This window comes from Misgurnus anguillicaudatus, chromosome 3 (assembly GCF_027580225.2).
Source record: "Misgurnus anguillicaudatus chromosome 3, ASM2758022v2, whole genome shotgun sequence".
In the NCBI taxonomy this organism is placed as follows: domain Eukaryota; kingdom Metazoa; phylum Chordata; class Actinopteri; order Cypriniformes; family Cobitidae; genus Misgurnus; species Misgurnus anguillicaudatus.
Window position 1 is genome coordinate 31,564,114 of NC_073339.2, and position 18,366 is coordinate 31,582,479.

Sequence of the window (18,366 nt, forward strand, 5' to 3'; positions counted from 1 at the left end):
TTAAAATGCTTTTTATGTTAATCTCAAGCTTTCCTTGGAACAACATGAACATGGGCCAGTGCTCCAGTCAGTATCCCTATAGTGATCAGACAAACTACATGCCGCCAGGTGAGGAAGTTTCTGACACTAAATAAAATCTATATCTACAATTCGTAGTTATTGAAAGATGCATGAACGTTGTATTTCGGCTCTATATAGGTAACGGCAACTACCAAAATGCATTCCCATGCCATGAAAGCCAAACCATGACCCAGAGCCATCAGCCAATCTGGAGTGATAATGTAGCCCAGGATGTGAACTCTACTTGGGACACTGGCAGTTGTGTGGGCAGCAAGGTGAGAATTACATTAGAGTTTGTTTTTGGCATACGCTTTCTAAAAAATTATTTGTAAAGTATACATACTGTAGTTTGTCATGACTTATTTAGCAGAAAAGATGATTTATATGATTTAATGTTCACTGCTTATTTCTTTTTCAGCCATACTTTTCAGGAACCAGAAGTCTCTCACCCATGTCCAGTCTATTCGGCTCTATCTGGACACCACAAAGTGAACCTTACCAGAGTCACTTTCACCAAGAACGTTCAGCACCTGTCTCACCCCACTCACCAGTGTCACCTGTCGCGCCCTTCAATCGTGAGCCCGGCGGTGCCTGCCAAGGCAAACAGTACTCCAGCTTCAATCCCTTTGGACCTCACATGAATTTGGCCATATGGAACTCCTCTTCAAACCGTAGCTCCAACTCTCAGCTCTCCAATGATTCGGGCTACTGTGGAGATATGTGAGGAAACCGAGCGAAAGTGGTGCTTTTGAAAATTTGAGGAAAACAAAAGAATGTGCTTTTATCTCTGTTGGGGAAAATGTGAATATTCTTTTTTATGTTTGTTGATGTGGTAAGGTTCAGCATTTTGTTGTATATTTTTCTAGATGTTTTGCAGGTTTGACCAATGAAAATAAAAAAAGTTTTTGTATTTCATTTGGTGTAGTGAATAACTAATTCATTTTGATTACTTTTTCACTTTTCATTTCTTTAACATGACACCTTTTGGTTATATAATAATTGACGAAACTAAAGGTAAAACTAACATTAAAACTTTCATATTTTTTATTGCAAAGAAATAAAACACATCAGTTAGCTAAGTCTTTACCAGCATAGTGAAATGTATAAGTATATTATTTGAGAAAAAAGTTTTTAATTTAAGATTATCAATTTAGTTTTAGTTAATAAAGGAGCCCCACATTGTTTCATTCCAAACTTGAAAGCAGTATGCTTCTACAACAAAAAAGTGTTGATATATAAATTCCATTCAGCAATTTAAACCCTATTTCACCAATATATTTTTTGGCCTTTTTTGTGTATATGAAATATATTTTTAAAGTAAATAAATTGTAATGCATTTAAAAAATATATATTTAGCCCATATATTTCAATCCAAGGAAATATATATTCATGTCATATTGGAAGAAAAACTTAACATAACAGTTTTAAAAAGGTTCAAATTAAATATATTTTCAACTTCAAAAATAAACTTTATAAAACTAACTTGTAATTAGCATATATTTAAAATATATTTAGGCAAAAAATACATTTTTGCCATATGAGATGTAAAACTAAAAATGTATTTGCTTGAAATACGTTTTGAAATATATGTTGAGGTTAAAACAAAATATATTTCCAATTTCAAAAAAATATTCAATTGAGCAATACTTTCTACAAAATGTATTTAGCTTATTTTTAATATTTTATCAATTTAAAATATATTCTTGGCCAGAGAAATGTATTTTTGCCGTATGGGTATCCTAGGTAAAATATCAATCAATCGAAAAAAATAAATCATTAAGATTAGTGATATTTCAAACCAAACATAACTCACTTGAGCTTGTTAAAACGGTCAAAGGTAGTCTGAACTTGTTCGACTTTATGCGACAGGCGGATGACGTCATAGTACCGCGAGAGTGATTCGAGAAATCATACAGATAAGGCTAATTTCTACTTGATCTCGTGGTACTTTGACGTCATCCTTTTTCAATTCTTGCTGCGCTGCATGAAGTCGAACAAGCTTTCTGTGTACCTACCACACTAAGCAAAGGAGAAAGTTGTCTGGCGAGAAAGAACGTTATATAGACGGTAAAGAGACAGGCTGTAGCAGGACAGAGGGGAACAAAATATTGTTTTGAATATTTTTTTAGTATCTTTGCATTTTATTGCAAAATGATTCGTTGTATGCAATACAAACAGAATCCAATAGATTGGGCTATTTGTTCATTTGGCTGCTGCTCTGCTCAGCATAAATGAGTTAGGAAAATAAGCGCGGTAAAATATATTTAAGTGACTCCTTATGTCGCGTGATGTTGTTGTTATACGTTAACGCGTCCACCATATTGGTCCGGGCAAGAGCGCTCAAAAGTACAGCATACGCTCTCTCGAAGATGCTCGCGCGAACGGAACGGGAAGGTGACGTCAGCAACGCAATGCATGTTGGGACTTTAGGATACAGAAGCTGTGGTGCAAAGCGTTATGGTGTCGGGCGAGACGTTGAAGTTTGAATTTTACCGCTAAAATGGTCAACTCTTGTTGTGTAATAGACTGCCACAGCCGCACTTGCGACCGGCGTGGAAAACGCATCTATGTAGGAGTGCGGTATTTTAGTTTTCCCACATGGAAACAACACCATGGACCCCAGATCTCCGAGCTAACTAAGCGGCGTCGCATGGCATGGGTAGAAGCAGTGGGACGGGAAAGCATCACATTCGACTCCATTTCCCAACACATGTTTGTTTGTTCACGGCATTTTCACTACGGTAAGTTACAAATCAGACAACATCTGGGTTGCCACCCGTCCCGTGGTGTGCGTGCGTCAAATCAATAGAGGGTTTTCACGACGCGTCATCAGAGCGGTAGTCGCCATATTGGTGGCACTCCGCATTACAACAGAGCACAGGCACTGGAGTATATCCCGAACGTCGTCAAGGAAAATGGCTAATTATTGCCGTGTTTGAGGTTGTACCATTAGGACAGTTTGAGAAAAACATTTGGAATATTATCGACTTCCAAAAGTTATTAAAAACAAGGGAAAGGAATGCAAGAAATTATCAGAGGAGGCGTTGTGGTTGGCAAAGCTCAAGAAAAGGAGTAGTATTGTATTAGAAATATGATTGAAGTACATAAAGTATAAAACAAGTATGCTTCTACTTGTTGTGCCTTATTTAAAGAGTATTTAATAGGTACTTTTAGTGTTTGCACAAAATGTACTTAAACACAACTTAAATTTGCGCTGCAATGCCTTAATGCCAGTGGGCTTAATTGCTCATAACAAATTTTCTATTGTAATGAAAATAATATTTTTAATAGTAAATGGTAAAAACAATTATTGCTTTTATTGTTTTACTGTGTGCTTATTTTACTGTAAAGCACTTTGGTAGACTGGCTATTTTAAATTTGCTATATAAATAAAGCTGACATATTTATATAAATAAATATTATTTATCACATATAGGCTCGGCATGAAAACCAGGTAGTTTACTAGGTAAGGGATAATGTAGAGGCAGCCGGTAGTTATCGGGAAATAAGCCCCGACAGTGTGATCAGGACCCGACGCGAAGCTTATTACACGGCTACTTGTCACATAAGAAAAAAACTGGACATGAATATGAATTTGAAACATTTTATTGGCATATTTGTTTTAAATTAACATTTTTATCCTTCCGCGAAACTTTGCACAGATGCATAAAATAATCGTAATACCTTATTAAGATCCTCTGCTTCATACTTGTCTGTCTCCATTTTTTCTCTTTTAGCCAGTCTTTGAGACGTTTTAATGCCCATTCTGTATTTTTTTGCGTGTTGGCTTCGTAGCTGTCATGCTCTATTTCAGGGGTGTCCAATACGTCGATCGCGATCGACCAGTCGATCGCAAAGGCAATGCCGGTAGATCGCACATAAGTTAACTGTATATGATGCTCCATGAGCATCGGAAAACAGAGGGCGAAATAGGCATTATGAGAGGGGCCAATCACACCAAAAGCGTTTATGGCAGTTGCAGGCGCCATTTTTGAATGATATTCTATGGATAGGGAGTGTTTACGCGCTGTTTAAGCTATGTTTATGCGCGCTGAGCGCCTTGCGGTTTCTGCCGCCGGCCGCAGCACGCGCCTTTGAAGGAACGCTGAGAGCGCAGAAGCGCCCGACGTCATTCGCGTCTTTCCATTGTCCAATCGAATGAGGGGAGAGGCGGGCCTTACGTTGTAGTAAGGGAAGTTTACAGTTGCTTTGAAGAACCGGACTCCACTCGCTCACTCTCTCCTGTGTTTCTGCACGTCTCATCCTCAAACAAGGTCAGAGCAAGCACCCTCTTTTTAAAGTTTCTGCTAATATGACAGTTAACAGCAAAAGAGCGCTCACGCTTCAATATTTGATTGACAAGACAGCTGACTCGGTGGTTGCCTAGCAATAGAAAGCTGCATCGCACTGCTCTTTTTTTTAAAGAGAGGCTTCTGATACTGTTGTCTTTTCCTAGTTTGTTTCACTAAACTGCATCTCCGCTATTTTAAGCAGTACTTGACATGTACTTAATGACTTTTTTAACTCCTCAAAAAGAATGAAGTAGCCTAGCCTAATGGGGAAAGCCTTAAATTCAATGTAGAGATATGCAGTATAGTCCTAATACACTTTTAAATTGTCATTAAAAAATGTAACTGTGTTTTTTAGCAGGTAGATCGTGTCGGCTTTATCATTTTAAAAGTAGATCACCACACAAAAAAGTCTGGACACCCCTGCTCTATTTTGTCAAGTTCAGTCTCAGTAAGCTGTCTGTGTCTTGTTGTGGTTGTCCAGTGTTTGTCACAAGATGGCGCCAAACAGTAATCTTTATTGATCTTTATTGGCGCGGAGCGATTTTACTCGTACAAGTAGTACCGGCTATGCGTTATTACTTTGGAGCGGTTATTATTTGAAAAGAACGAACCTGCAAATGTCTCAACTGACCAATCAGAATCAAGCATTCCAGAGAGCCGTGTAATAAATCGGGATATGCAACTGAAGAAAGAATCACCGGGTCGTCACGGATCCAAGAAGAGGGAGCTAACTCGTAAGGATCTGCACCGCCTATAAATTGTCATTTCTCGAAATATCGTGCCTTTTCTTGTGCTCCAAGTCCTTCCCTATATGCCTTTGTATCTTGGATGTGTTTTCTGTTGTTTAGACATGTCTACTTTCACTTAAAGTACCCAAAGCGCACAATAATCCACTGTACTCCGTTCAGTTCTTTACACAGAGTGCCTCCACAATGGCCGCGCATCCGGGTTACCGCCCAGATCGTGACATCGGTGAAATCCCTCTATAGAGCTCGGGAATGTGACGTCGACTACGCAACTGCGACGCAATGCATTGTGGGAGTTTACGCTACGGAAGTAGTTGTGGTTGTGAAGTCCAAAAGACAGCCAAATGGCGAACTCTTGCTGTGTACTTAATTGTCACAACCGCCGTCACGATCGACGTGGGAAGAACATCTCAAATGGAGTAGAGAACAATCACACAAACAGAGTGTGTTAGCTTAAAAGCACTTACTTATGACTTAAACAAACTGTTAAAAACTGTTATGACTTAAGTTTGCACTGACAATTGACAATGTAAAGAAACATGGCTAAAAAGTGCTACAGTTGAGGCAGGTTTTTGATACATACCTTTGTACGAACGACGGTGGTCGTTCACGTGATAAATCTGAAGATCCTGCACCCATCCATTTGTAAACTGCTGGTGGGCTTCGAGAGATTTATGGTTTTTAAATTCTGTGTGCGTGTATGCGCTTACGCCACACACTAGATATGCGAAAAGATCCGAGAACGTTACCTGTGGTAGTTTACTCAGATCGCCAAACCACACTTCATGGCAGTAGGGATCGATGCTGTCGATAGTGATGGGAGAAATGAAGCTTTTCGAAGCTTCGAATCAATTGAACCAATTGCTTCGAAAATTTATTCAGTGTTTCGAAGCAGTTCGAAACACCACACACGCTGGCGACCCCTGATGATCAAAATAGTGTAAAAGCAGATATGTACAAACATTTTACACTTTTTTTAACAAAATAATAGCAAGATAATAGCAAATTAAGACATAGTTAAGTCTATTATGTGTTTTTAGTTTTATTTAGGGCAAACAAATCATTAAAACTAACTACCCTTTTAATTATGCACATTTTTGTCATTAAATCTGTCTATAAACAAAAAGTAGACAAAATGGCACTGTTATTAGTCAGAAGGATACATGTTTTATGAGTTTTCATAATAAAACTAACCCGATTTCACCTAAACATATTAGACACTGGTCATATGATCAACTCCCACTAGTGGTGAACCATCGGATTTTCGAAACCTTTCGAAACAGTTATGACGTAATGAAGCCTCGTTTGCTAAAATCACGTGACTTGGGCCAGTTTAAAACAAGCTCCGAACCACTGATTTGAAACAAAAGATTCGTAAATGTTTCGAAGCCTCATGAAGCAGTGCTTCGAAAACGACCATCACTAGTCGTAGATAGCATTTATTTTTTCAAGGTATCGTATTCTCTTTATAAGACACCTTCTCCAACTTTTTCTTTCGATCCATAACACTTTAACACTTTCTTTGAATCTCTGTACAATGTAGCGTCTGTTGCTTGTTTGTAGCGTACAATATGGCAGATCCTTCCCACAATGCATTGCTACGCAAGTTGCGATGACGTCGATTCCCGGGCTCTATACGTGACGCGATGTGTCCCACATTTTACATAATTTAAACGATTTTAGATACTTTAACTAATACTAAATGAATTTGCTATGTAGATAATAACATTATCGTTGTTATAATCATAATCACTGAAAGTGGCAACACCATAACTTTTTTGGTTTTTACTGGTAACCATGCAAACATTGTGCAGAGTTAAATATACAGCTTAACTTTGCACTAGTGCCTGGCTGCATAGCTACACAACTACCGGTAATCAAATGCATTCTGCCTTTTGTTTTTAGGAAAACCAGCCTATGAAATGCTGGAGTGTGATCCTGACTGGGTGCCATCATTACATATGGGGCACTCGGAAAAATCAACAGACACTAAGCGGTTTAATCAAAGAAAAAAGAGAAAGAAATCTCTCATGGGGAACAACGGAGCACCTGCACCACTTGATCTAGACGACCAAAGATCAGATATGGTTGAAGATGTACCACAAGATGATGCTTTACAGATGGATGAAGCTGGCCTGAACACTGTCAAACAACAGGATTGTGATTTTTGTAGCTGCAGCAATGCTGAACTTAACCGCTTGTTGGAGGAGAACAGGATGTTAAAAAAAGAGCTCTCTCAACAGAAAATGGATGAGGATTTTTTTAAAGCTGACGACAAGAAGGTTGAATACTACACCGGGCTTCCATCGTTTCCGGTTTTGATGGGTGTGCTGGCACATCTTGATCCCTACCTGCCACAGGCCAGGCAAAACCTGTCATCTTTTCAGACACTCGTCTCAACTCTGATGCAGCTAAAGCTGAATCTCCCAGTCCAGCACATTGCATTCCTCTTCTCTGTGGATCGAAAGACAATGACCACCACATTCAGAGATACCATAGATGTAATGTTTATACATCTAAAACCTCTTGTGCACTGGCCCGAGAGATATGTCTTGCTAGCCACTTTACCACATCAGTTCGTAGAGGCTTTTGGCGAACGTGTATCCATTATTGTGGACTGCTTTGAAATGAACATTGAAGGAGCAGTAAGTTTCAAAGCTGGATCGCATACATTTTCCCGCTGTAAACACAAGGACACCCTGAAGTATCTCATTGGCTTTACGCCAATGGGAGCGATCGCTTTCGTTTCCCAAGGATGGGCAGGTGGTGTCAGCGACAAGCACGTGACTGAGAATAGTGGCCTTTTGAACCAATTGTTACCTGGGGACTTGGTTTTGGCAGGTCATGGATTTGACATCAAGGACAGTGCCGGATTGATGTGTGCAGAAGTGAAATCGCCTGCAGTGACAGGAGAAAGCAACCAGCTGGATGTAAAATATGTGGAGGGGACACACCATACAGCTTACATCAAGGACCACGTGGAGAAGATTATTGGAACTATACACGCAAAAAGCTCCATACTTAGCAGAACTTTACCAGTGAGCATGGTGCTTCCATGTCCAGATGAGGATTTGTCATTTTTTGACAAGATATTGACTGTGTGCTGTACTGTAACTAACATGTGCCCTAGCGTTGTGATGCCTTGGCTTAAACCATGACATGACATAAAACAATGTAAATATGTGTGAATGGCATATCCTGCGTTATAAGTGTTATTCAAGTTGCCTTCCACCTGTTGCCGTATTAAATCACAAAAAGTACTTCAGCTATTTATGTCTAGAAAAGATCTTTTATTTACATAATAGCTTCATTGCTATGCAAATTTCATACATATGGTAAGATTTAAAAAATGTGTCATCAACAAAGTTCATCCTAGTTAATCTTGAGTTCAGAGTTAATATAGTGCATGTACAATATGTAAATTGGTGGGAAACCGTCAAGTATTAGTAACATAGATATCAAGGTAGTAAAGTTTAATAAAAAAACTAAAAATTCAAAACATATTGCACAAAGATCACATGGTTTTATGTGCAGAGTACTGATAAAGTGCATCAATAAGAGCACTCCTTTTTGGAATTTTCAATATGAAAGCACCCCTTAATTAAACTAAACGATGTCAAAATGACATAAAAAGTGCAGTTTGGGATGCACCATTTCTTACATGCTATTTTTGCCTACATACTACTCTCTTCACATACTGAATAGTATGAAAGATGCAGGTTTGGCTAAATTTCTTTATGCTGTAGTGCATGCTGGGTACTTGAGTACATGAATGGCATTTCAGTAACCAACACTTAAAATATTGAGTTTCAGCCAACCAAAACTTTAAAGACTTCGAACATCTAAATATCCAAGTTCATATTAGGCAGTTAATTTTAACAGTTTTTAAAAATTATATTACAGGCAAAATGATTCTAGATGTGACTAGGAAATAAAATACACTAGTCAACATTTGAGGTGGATTTAAATAGTAAATCAAAGTTGTCTTAAGACAAGAATGGGTATTGTTGAAAATTTTATGATGGGTTGACTGGTGACCACTTCAAATGTTGAATAGTGTATATGTCAATATGTGTAATTCAAGACAACATCTAGGCCTATGCAATGACTTAAATGTATCTGTTACTGTAAGGGTGCCTGTATCCCTCTGAGATAAATAAATAAAAGTTAGAAATCTAATATGCTAAAAAGAATCAACAAAAGCATTAGGGCTGGGTATCGATTCAGATGTTCCAGATCGATTCAATTTCGATTCACAAGCTATCAAATCGATTCGATTCTCGATTCAATTTTCGATTCCGATTCTCGGGTTGGTTTTTATACTCGATTCTTGATTCAATTAATGAATATAGATTTAATACAAATACTATATTAATAAAAAAAGAACAGTGAACAGAAGTTTACAAGTGGGTAATTAATAAAAAGAAATTAAATGCCACAACACTAACCTTGTCGTCTTGCTTGCAAAATCTAAAATGCTTCCATACCTCTTACTTTTTATGTGAAGGTGGCATCAACGTCGATGAACCCCCTAAAACCACCATTTTAAGCACTGAATGAAAGAATGACAGGCTCCTTGGTAACATCGCGCAAGGCAAAAAAGAGCGTGACATCTAGTGAAGAAGACTAGTAATTTGATTAACGTTAATCTTACGTTCAGTGTTTGCAGAAAAAATATGGTGGGAAAATCGATTCTGGTCTTTGAGAATCGATTCTGTATCGACCACGTTAAAAAAAAACGATTAATCGAAAAATCAATTTTTTTTGCCCAGCCCTAAAAAGCATACAAGGTTACTCGGTCAGTGACAAAAACGGTTTGGCAAAATGAGAAATTCATTTTTTTTAAACTTGTGTTAAAAGCATGCATCAAGTTTATTTAAATGCACAGAGAATTTAAGAATTTTATGCAATAAAAATTACATTTGCACAATTTTTATGAAAGTTAAGACTGAATGGACCTAAAAATGCCACATGGTGTAACCGCCAATTGCACCAAAGAATGAAAAATATTAAATATTTTATCCACCTTGATGGCATGTGCGTAATCATAAAAAATCATTTAATTAGTTATTTCTAAATGTAAATTTGAATGCATTTTTGTAATATTTGTTTTGACTTATGCTGAAAACATCTCTGTTTTCTAAAAAATCTTTGACAAATGATAAATGTATGTAAAAAATCACATTACACTAAACTATAGATGCTTATATTTTATTCCACATTTTTTTTATAAATATATAATTTAACCTTGGACAACCCACAGGGTTAATTTGGCCGCTGTTAATTGCTGAAGAGAAAAGGGTTCTTGGTTTCTCCAAGGTTAATTTAAAAAATACTAGTTACACCAATTGACACAGACTGGTTTCACCACATCGACATTTTTGCAGTTATCCCCCAAATATTCTTTCAAAATTAAATAAAACTAGACATAGACTTGGTCCTCAATCTGTAAATTTATTTTATAATTTGAACCCTTTTACATTTAATTTATCCATACAGACACAAAATATTTAACGTCACGTCATTGACCCTACTACCATAGAAAATGTTTTATAGTTTTTTCCCTCATTTTATACGGGCACATGTAAGAACGCGTCAACGTCACTGGGTGGCAGTGTTACCCATTTTAAAAAATCCACTGTTTTCAAAATGTATGTCATGTAAAGGTTATGCAGACAAACCACTGTGACAGAATTTTCTTTTTAGCAAATTTTGTAAGCAAACTTGAACCAAAAAAAGAATAAATCTAACATCACAAAGAGGATAAATTTGTTACCAGTCAAAGTGTTAGGTTTTCAATATGTTGCACAGCTTGAAGCAGAAAACAAAAACACGAATCAAGCTTGGTTGGTGTTTTACAAACTATATAAGTTTGTAAAGCACCCACAGCTACATCAGTAATGTTCAAATACCTCTTCATAGGCTCAAGCCAGAAATTCATTAGCTCATGTTACTGGATTACTGATTAACTGTAAAACTGTGTATTAAAGTCATAAACATTGGTATATAAAGATACTATGGATGAAAAACAAATTTAAAAAATTGAATTTGAGGGTCTTTACAATGATCATAAAAACCTAATTCATTAAACATACTTAAAAGAAAATGAAAAGTAATTGTGATGCGTTAATTGTGCCTTAATAAAAATACTTTTTTAAAACAAAGTGCAATCCCTTAAAATCAATGAAGCCTAAATGAATACCACCATTGTGTACATACATTATGTCCGAAAACTCAATATTATTAAAGGAACAAGGAATATCCTGATAGAATATAGCCTATTTAACTGTCAAGAGGTACTTGGTTAGTCCTTTTACAGTTTTGTAAGCAAGAGGAGGTTATTTGTCCACAGACATGACAAAATGTTGATGATGTTAAGCTAAGTGCTTAAGCCCCTTTTATACTGGACTTTATTAATCCTTAGCTAGATACACACAGTAAAATAATTAATCAAACTTATCATAAGAGTATCTGGACAACTATTGATAAACGACAAAGACTTGCAACACATAAATTCTCTTTTGTAAATGCATTTAACCTCTTCATCCCATGACAAATATGGAAGATGCACGAGAGCATAGATGTAGACTGTGTGTAAATAAAAAATTATTTATTCATTGTTTAAAAGCTAAAACTAAATGGTCCTGCACATATCAATACATGCAAAAATCTGAATGTATAATGTACCCTTAAAGATATTCTTTAACTCTCTTGGTCCTGTTTTCTTTTTGTTAATTCATCTTATGTGCCTCACCCCATTTTTTAAAAGGCGGCCTCCATTTGTTCTTCTCTGAACATTCTAGAAGTGACTACTGATACTCACATCAGGATTATGGGAAGTCTTTGCGTGGTGTTTTACTAAACACTACACATTTTACACAAATTTTAGGGTACACAGATATAGTAATTATTTCAGAAATGTATCTGCAGTATCAAAAAAATGCTAACTTATAGGTGAATAGTTCATATTGAGGCAGATATAGAGATTTGAGGTTAAGCTGCAAATCTGGGCCAAAACAACACAAATATGTGTTGACCCATTTTACCCTCCCCCCAATGACCTACTACTACATGTTTACATCCTAGAACATAATTAAATACAATCCTATCGTATGTCTAACCATGACATGCCTGATTTACTATGAAATTTACACCTAAAAAAAGCTGGGTTGTTTTAACTCATGGTTGAACTCAAGAAAAATTTTATTGGGTTTGTCCATATGACCCAACAAGAAATCAGCATTTTTCCGCATGAAAAAAATGTGTGCATAAGTTTATGTATGTTATAAAACTCATGCCCCAGGTTATAACATATGCAGTAGGCTAGCCTGTCTGTTCAGCCCCTTTTAAATATGCAAATGAATGAATGACACACCCAATAAATTCATGCACGTCTAGAGCTCATTGAAGAAGATATCACGCGAGCTAGTCAGATCGCGCGTAGACGGGGGTGTGTCACTATGCATAAATACATCACGCGTGGGTTCATTCTGACGTAAAACACTCGGGAAACCCATTAGCACACACTTGTCCTCATAACTGCTATTGGTAAGTACAATAATTGCACTTTTTGCTAAAAAATATTTTGTGTAATTTAAGATTTAGAACAATTTCCAACACAAATATTAAGCATTATTAAAACAAGATATGCACTTGTGCAAAATCTTACAGAATTTGGTTTAGTTCATGGCTAAAGATGTTTACCCTTTTAAATTAGATTAGGCTCCTTTCTTACACCATTGGAGCGCTTTCCTATTTTAAGTAAAAATATCTATAAAAAGGGGAGGGGGTAGAATATTGTATTGGAAAACAGTTTTTAACTAACCGCATAATAAATATTGCTTCTTTTTTTTAGTATTTCTTAGGTTGTTCCGTGAAATGTCCTTCCTTAAAAATCTCGCGCTCCTGCTGTTCCTCACTTGTCTCTCGCAGCTGATCTTCACTGCTGAGAGCGTGAAGGGTCCTGAAAGAAAAGGGAAGAGGCAAGAGAGACGAGGTGATGGCGGCCTTCCCCTCTTCAAAGGAAAGTTTAAAACCAGTGACAAGGTGCAATGCTCGTGGGTGGCGCGCGGGGAGGACACGTACTACTACACCTTGACCGTTACGTGCAAGCCTGGAAAACGGGACGGTTTGACTTGTAATTACACTGGCAAACCATCTTCGTGTCCTGAATTTGCGTCGAACACCGAGAACTATTGGAAACAGATAAGCAGGTCGCTTAAGAAACAGAAGAAACTTTGCGTCGATCCACGCTCGATGCTGAGAGCTGGCATGTGTAAAAGCGCGCCACTTGAAGCGCATTTCAGACTATCCGAAACGGAACACGCAAAGTCACCCAAGAAACCGATCAAGAATAAAGAGGTTAAAACAAATGCAACGATGCCGGACAGCACGCGCAAGTGCACGCCGCAGATTGATCACAGCAAGACCGCCAAAGAGAAGTGCGGAGATTCCTGGGCGAGTCTATGCACGTTCGTTTTTACTTTAATCCAGAACGGAGACTGTTAAGTGTTTATTGACTGTGTGTAACGTGAGATACAGTATTTTACAGTATTTTTCGTCGTTTGCTTACGACGTATCAAGTTTGTTCTTTTGTTTTTGTGCGATTTTTCTATTAAATGGATGTTTAAATAAAAAAAACATATTTTCAAATGTTTTATTTGTATTGTGTATATTTACATTCTATTTGAAGTTTTGGCTTGTGAAAAGTTGACATAACTTATAAAATCAAGTAGAAATTGTTTAACTTAAAGTAACATAAAAATGAATGTTGATTTGACAAAAATGCTGCATATTATTTTACAGTGTACTGAGAATTTGCTGTTAACCAACGTTTTTCCTCTCCTATCATAGAAAAGTGCACTGTAATAATTATTTTAATTTATAATAATAATTTACTCATTCCTGTAGGATTGATATATTTATGATTTATTTATCTGTTGATTGTATTTCTCTTATGACAGAAAGTGTCATTCAGAACGAGTCAGTATTTTGTCAAAGATTTAGCAAATAAAGATAAATAAAAGAAAATATTTTATCAAGGAAAATGCCTTAGGGGTTAACATACCAAACTGGACCTAAACATTTTTTAAAATGTACAAAACATTTTTTTAGTCTTTAAGATATGATTGAATCAACATTCAAAAATTGTCAGATAGGCTCTATAAAGTTTTCCAAGCATGTTATGGGCAACGTTTAAAACATTTTAAAGGTGCTCTTACAGGGCAATTTCATTTTCTCATTTATTTTATTCTAAGCAAACATCATTTTCATGGATACAATTTTATACTTTAAAAATAAATGAAATCAGTAAAAAAATTTGAGTTCTGTTGACCCATATATGTACATTGGGCGTGGCAACTAATTATGAAGTCATCAATTCTCTCCTGATCAAAATAATAGTTAAAAACCCTAAAAAAAAAATAAAAAAAAAATAGTTAAAAAACCTGACCACTGGGTGGCAGACACCAGCAGATTATATGAAGGCCTATAACCTAACCATAACCCTAAATTCCTGTAGTTGTATGTTGTAAAGGATATCATTACATGTTATCATTGTCTTTGATCTCTTATCTCTCATTTGAAAATCCATTTAACAAACTTTAATATAAAACAGTGTAGGCTGTGTAAAAATATAACCATCTGATTTGCCTCACATATTTGTGTGTGTGCTGTTCCCTTCACGTCCAGATTGCCGATCTTTCTTAAACACAGTCTTTTTTCAACATACATACATTTATTTAAAGACATGCTCTCCTTATCAAGTCTTTGAAAATGTGATATGTGTTTAAAGGGATTGGCTATTGATTTGGGTGGACAGAATTCCTAAAGGTTTTTCCTAATGTTACCAAATGTTTTAAACTAAAACCATCTTTCTAGTATTATCCTATTTGAAGTACAAATTATAAACATTTGTGCGATCATTTTCAAGTACAAACACAAATACTGTACATTGCATTATCCAACAATTCATACAGAATGCAGCCAAGGTGGCTTAGATAGGTCTGACTGGATGACAATATGTTTTTAGATGAATACCGGTATTCATAAATCGAAGATTATGAAGTATATGTGTGTAAATATTTGTCTCTTGAAAGCACTTTTCAAAAAGAACTACAGTAAAACTGGTATCTTAAACTTTTTAAGAAACAATACAAATAAATCATTGACCATATAAGGAAGCTAAAAAATATATTTCTATGTATATATTGTATATATTATAATTTATTATAAATAATAAAATAGTTGTCTTAAAGGTGCAGTGTGTAAATTTTAGCGGCCTCTAGTGGTGAGGTTGAACCAGAAAGATGTCATCGTCGGAGACAACTTAGTAAAAAAGTTTGTCTGTTAAGGGCTTCTGTAGAACATGGCGGCACAAAATGGCGACTTCCACATAAGGGGACCCTCTCCGTATGTAGATAAAACGTCTCATTCTAAGGTAATAAAAACATAACGGTTCATTATAAAAAGGTCTTTATACACCCCTGATAATATAGTTTTGTGTATTATTTTGCATTCCTGTCAATAGATCCGTTTAAAAATTACACACCGCACCTTTAAAAATCCAGAAGATGCTTAACTCTCTACACCCAAAAAAGGTGACAATTGTAAAAAATTCTAAAACACTAATACATAGAGACTTAGGTTTTTATGTTTTAATAAATAGTTGAAAAAGTTTCACACAATGAAAATAATTTTACTATATCTTATCTGTTTATAGAATTGTTTATTGAAAAACATTGTGAATTGTGAGCATTTCAAATAGAGGCAACCATCTGTGAAGATGTTTTCAGCAAATTTATTTGTAAGGGCATTTTTTAAAATGTTGTCCTCACAAGTAAAGCCAAACTAGTCCTCAGAGACACATTTTACTGCCAAGAATGCTGTTGTAAAGGTGAAGTATCACAGTTTCCGGCTTATATTACACACACACACACGCACGCACACACACATGCACGTACACACACCTGTCCTTTACTACAAAAGACCAAATGTTCCACTCCTCCTGAAGTAGGATACTCTTCCCATTATTCCGGTAAACCTACAATGAAACTCACTCTCCCCAGTCACATGACTGTCCATGACATTTCCAGAACAAAACATCTTCTTTCATATTAGTTTCCCATGGGCACTCACTCAACTGGTGTTATGCCAAGACAAGTTAGATACACAGATACGCACAAAAACTGACGTTGATTAACATGCATGGCCTTTCTGTGATAAATCCTCAAATATGGGTGGTCTGCCCTTTACGTGTATAGGCAAAGGGTGTGTAAAATGTCACAGTGATGACAGTGCAGGTGTATACTGTAGTATCTTCTGTAATACTGTAGTACTAACTGAAGTACTGTTTTGGATTTGCAAGACAACTATTTTATTATTTATAATAAGTTATAATATTCAAATCTAACATGCCTACATGGTCCTGGATGGTATAAAGGCAAGAATTAAGTATACACTTTTAGTAAAAGCCTATATGATTTATTTTCCTACAGAAGAGAACTGAAAGAGTGTCGGTGGATGACACGCAAACCTACACAATCTTATACATGTAGGCCTATGTACAGTATACTCTGCAAAAAATTCTTACTTTCTTAGTCTTGTTTTCAGTGGAAATATCTAAAAATTCTTAAATTAAGATGCTTTTTCTTGATAAACAAAATGACCTAAGAAAATAAGCTTAGTTTCTAGACAAAAAATATATAATTTAAGTGAATTTGTGCTTAAAACAAGCAAAAATATCTGCCAATATCTGGGGTGAGAAAAAAATCTTTAAATAAGTTTTCTTTTTTCTTAAACACTTAATTCAAGCTAAATTTTCTCACCCCATTGGCAGATATTTTTGTAGTTCATTTGCTCATCAAGAAAATACATATTGATTAAAGAATTTTTAGATATTTCTACTGAAAACAAGACAAAAATATTAAGGGGGCGTGCACACCAAACCTTTTATGCCCGTGGCCAGTGCATGTTTTCAATTGTTTCCAATGGAAGCTCTGCGTTTTTCAAATAAGCCAGTAGCTAGCGTTTTGTTTCCGTGGTGAAAACCGGTGCTCACCGTTTTTTCCTGAGCACTGAGCGCCAAGAGTTGAAGAATATTAAACTTTGGATGAAAAGCTTCGCTCGACAATGTCAGTTCTCACACGGCCTTCCAATCACAGTGGAGGAGGGGCGGGACATTACCACAGCAACCAACCGGCTCACAGCTGAAATATCAGAGCTACCAAAACGCTCAGCTGAAGAAAGCTGGCACTCAGGCATTTTAAGCCGCGTTTAAAAGTTTTGGTGTGCACAACCCCTAAGGGGGCGTGCACATCAAAGCTGTTATGTCTGCGGCTGGCGCATGTTTTCAATTGTTTCCAATGGAAGCTCTGCGTTTTTCAAATAAGCTAGCAGCGTTTTTTTCCGTGCTGAAAACCGACGCTCGGCGGTTTTTCCGCGCTCAGCTCTAAGCGCCGAGAGTTGAAAAATATTCAACTTTGGGTGAAAAGCTCAGCTCGTCAATGTCACAAAATGAGTAGCTCTGATTGGATCTCTTCTCCATTCAACCCTCCCTAACATTTTCGTCTTATTTTTATTCGTTGACTAAAGTGTCAGTTATATTTCGTTACAGTCTTCGTCATCATATCTGACTTTTATTTAGTTTTTATTTAGTTTTTGTCTGTGAAAAAAGGTTCGTTGACGAATATTTTTCGTCATCGTCTTCGTCAACGAAATTAACACTGATGTGCACAACCCCTAAATTCATTTTTTGATAGAGTGGTATGGATTAAATTACATCAAACACGAGTAACCGAAGAATTTATCAACATTTACTAACTTCCAAAAGAATATTTAGCACATTTTTACAATAAACAGACTTATGCAAGGTTGTGGTTTAAAAATTCATTAAACACTTAAAGCAACACTGTGTAGTTTCCATGTAAAAATGACTTACAGCTCCCCCATGTGGTTGAAAAGCGCAACAGTGCCTGGTATCAGACACTCTTCTGCAGGCAGGGGGAGGGGCGGGGCTGTGTTTCCTACCCTCCACCGCCACTTTCAGAGTGTGCTTGTAGCAGCTAGGAGGCTGCTCAGGTTGCAGCAACACTACAATTTGTCCAGTTAAAAGTTGTTCTATCACTGAAATAATTTTAGAGACATTATTTAAACGTAAAAAAACTACATAGTGTTGCTTTAAGATTACATATATACAAATATTTGTGAAAAAAAACAAGCATTGAATTCATATCCTGTGTAATATGACTCATTTCTGGCTCAGTTTGTGA

General features: G+C 36.4%; 3 protein-coding genes across 4 annotated transcripts in view; all 3 read left to right on the top strand.

Annotated features, from left to right (window-relative positions):
* The window catches only part of tmem131l (transmembrane 131 like), a 70,109-nt gene extending 69,136 nt beyond the window's left edge, over positions 1–973 (top strand). For both annotated transcript variants that reach the window (XM_073864457.1, XM_073864449.1), the window contains exons 32-34: positions 29–108; positions 199–335; positions 479–973. In XM_073864457.1, coding sequence (XP_073720558.1) covers positions 29–108; positions 199–335; positions 479–784 — 523 coding nt within the window. In that variant the 3' untranslated portion in view covers positions 785–973. The remainder of the gene's footprint in view (positions 1–28; positions 109–198; positions 336–478) is intronic.
* Positions 974–2,399: 1,426 nt separating this feature from the next.
* Positions 2,400–8,361, top strand: LOC129444673 (uncharacterized). The gene is made up of 2 exons (XM_073864471.1): positions 2,400–2,801; positions 7,004–8,361. Exons 1-2 carry the CDS (start codon positions 2,561–2,563, stop codon positions 8,254–8,256), a joined length of 1,494 nt encoding a protein of 497 aa, XP_073720572.1. The 5' UTR covers positions 2,400–2,560; the 3' UTR covers positions 8,257–8,361.
* A 4,135-nt stretch (positions 8,362–12,496) lies between these two features.
* fgfbp1b (fibroblast growth factor binding protein 1b) lies at positions 12,497–13,742 on the top strand. Its single transcript, XM_055205475.2, has 2 exons — positions 12,497–12,646; positions 12,954–13,742. The coding sequence occupies exon 2, from the start codon at positions 12,977–12,979 to the stop codon at positions 13,604–13,606; it is 630 nt and encodes a 209-aa protein (XP_055061450.1). The 5' UTR covers positions 12,497–12,646; positions 12,954–12,976; the 3' UTR covers positions 13,607–13,742.
* Positions 13,743–18,366: the final 4,624 nt, after the last annotated feature.

What these genes read in the sequence shown, in the direction of transcription:
- LOC129444673 (XM_073864471.1), top strand. Translation starts at nt 2,561, where the DNA reads ATGGTCAACTCTTGTTGTGTAATAGACTGCCACAGCCGCACTTGCGAC. An exon ending in TTCACGGCATTTTCACTACG is followed by an intron (nt 2,802 to 7,003) that starts GTAAGTTACAAA and finishes TTTTGTTTTTAG; the next exon opens with GAAAACCAGCCTATGAAATG.
- fgfbp1b (XM_055205475.2), top strand. Translation starts at nt 12,977, where the DNA reads ATGTCCTTCCTTAAAAATCTCGCGCTCCTGCTGTTCCTCACTTGTCTC.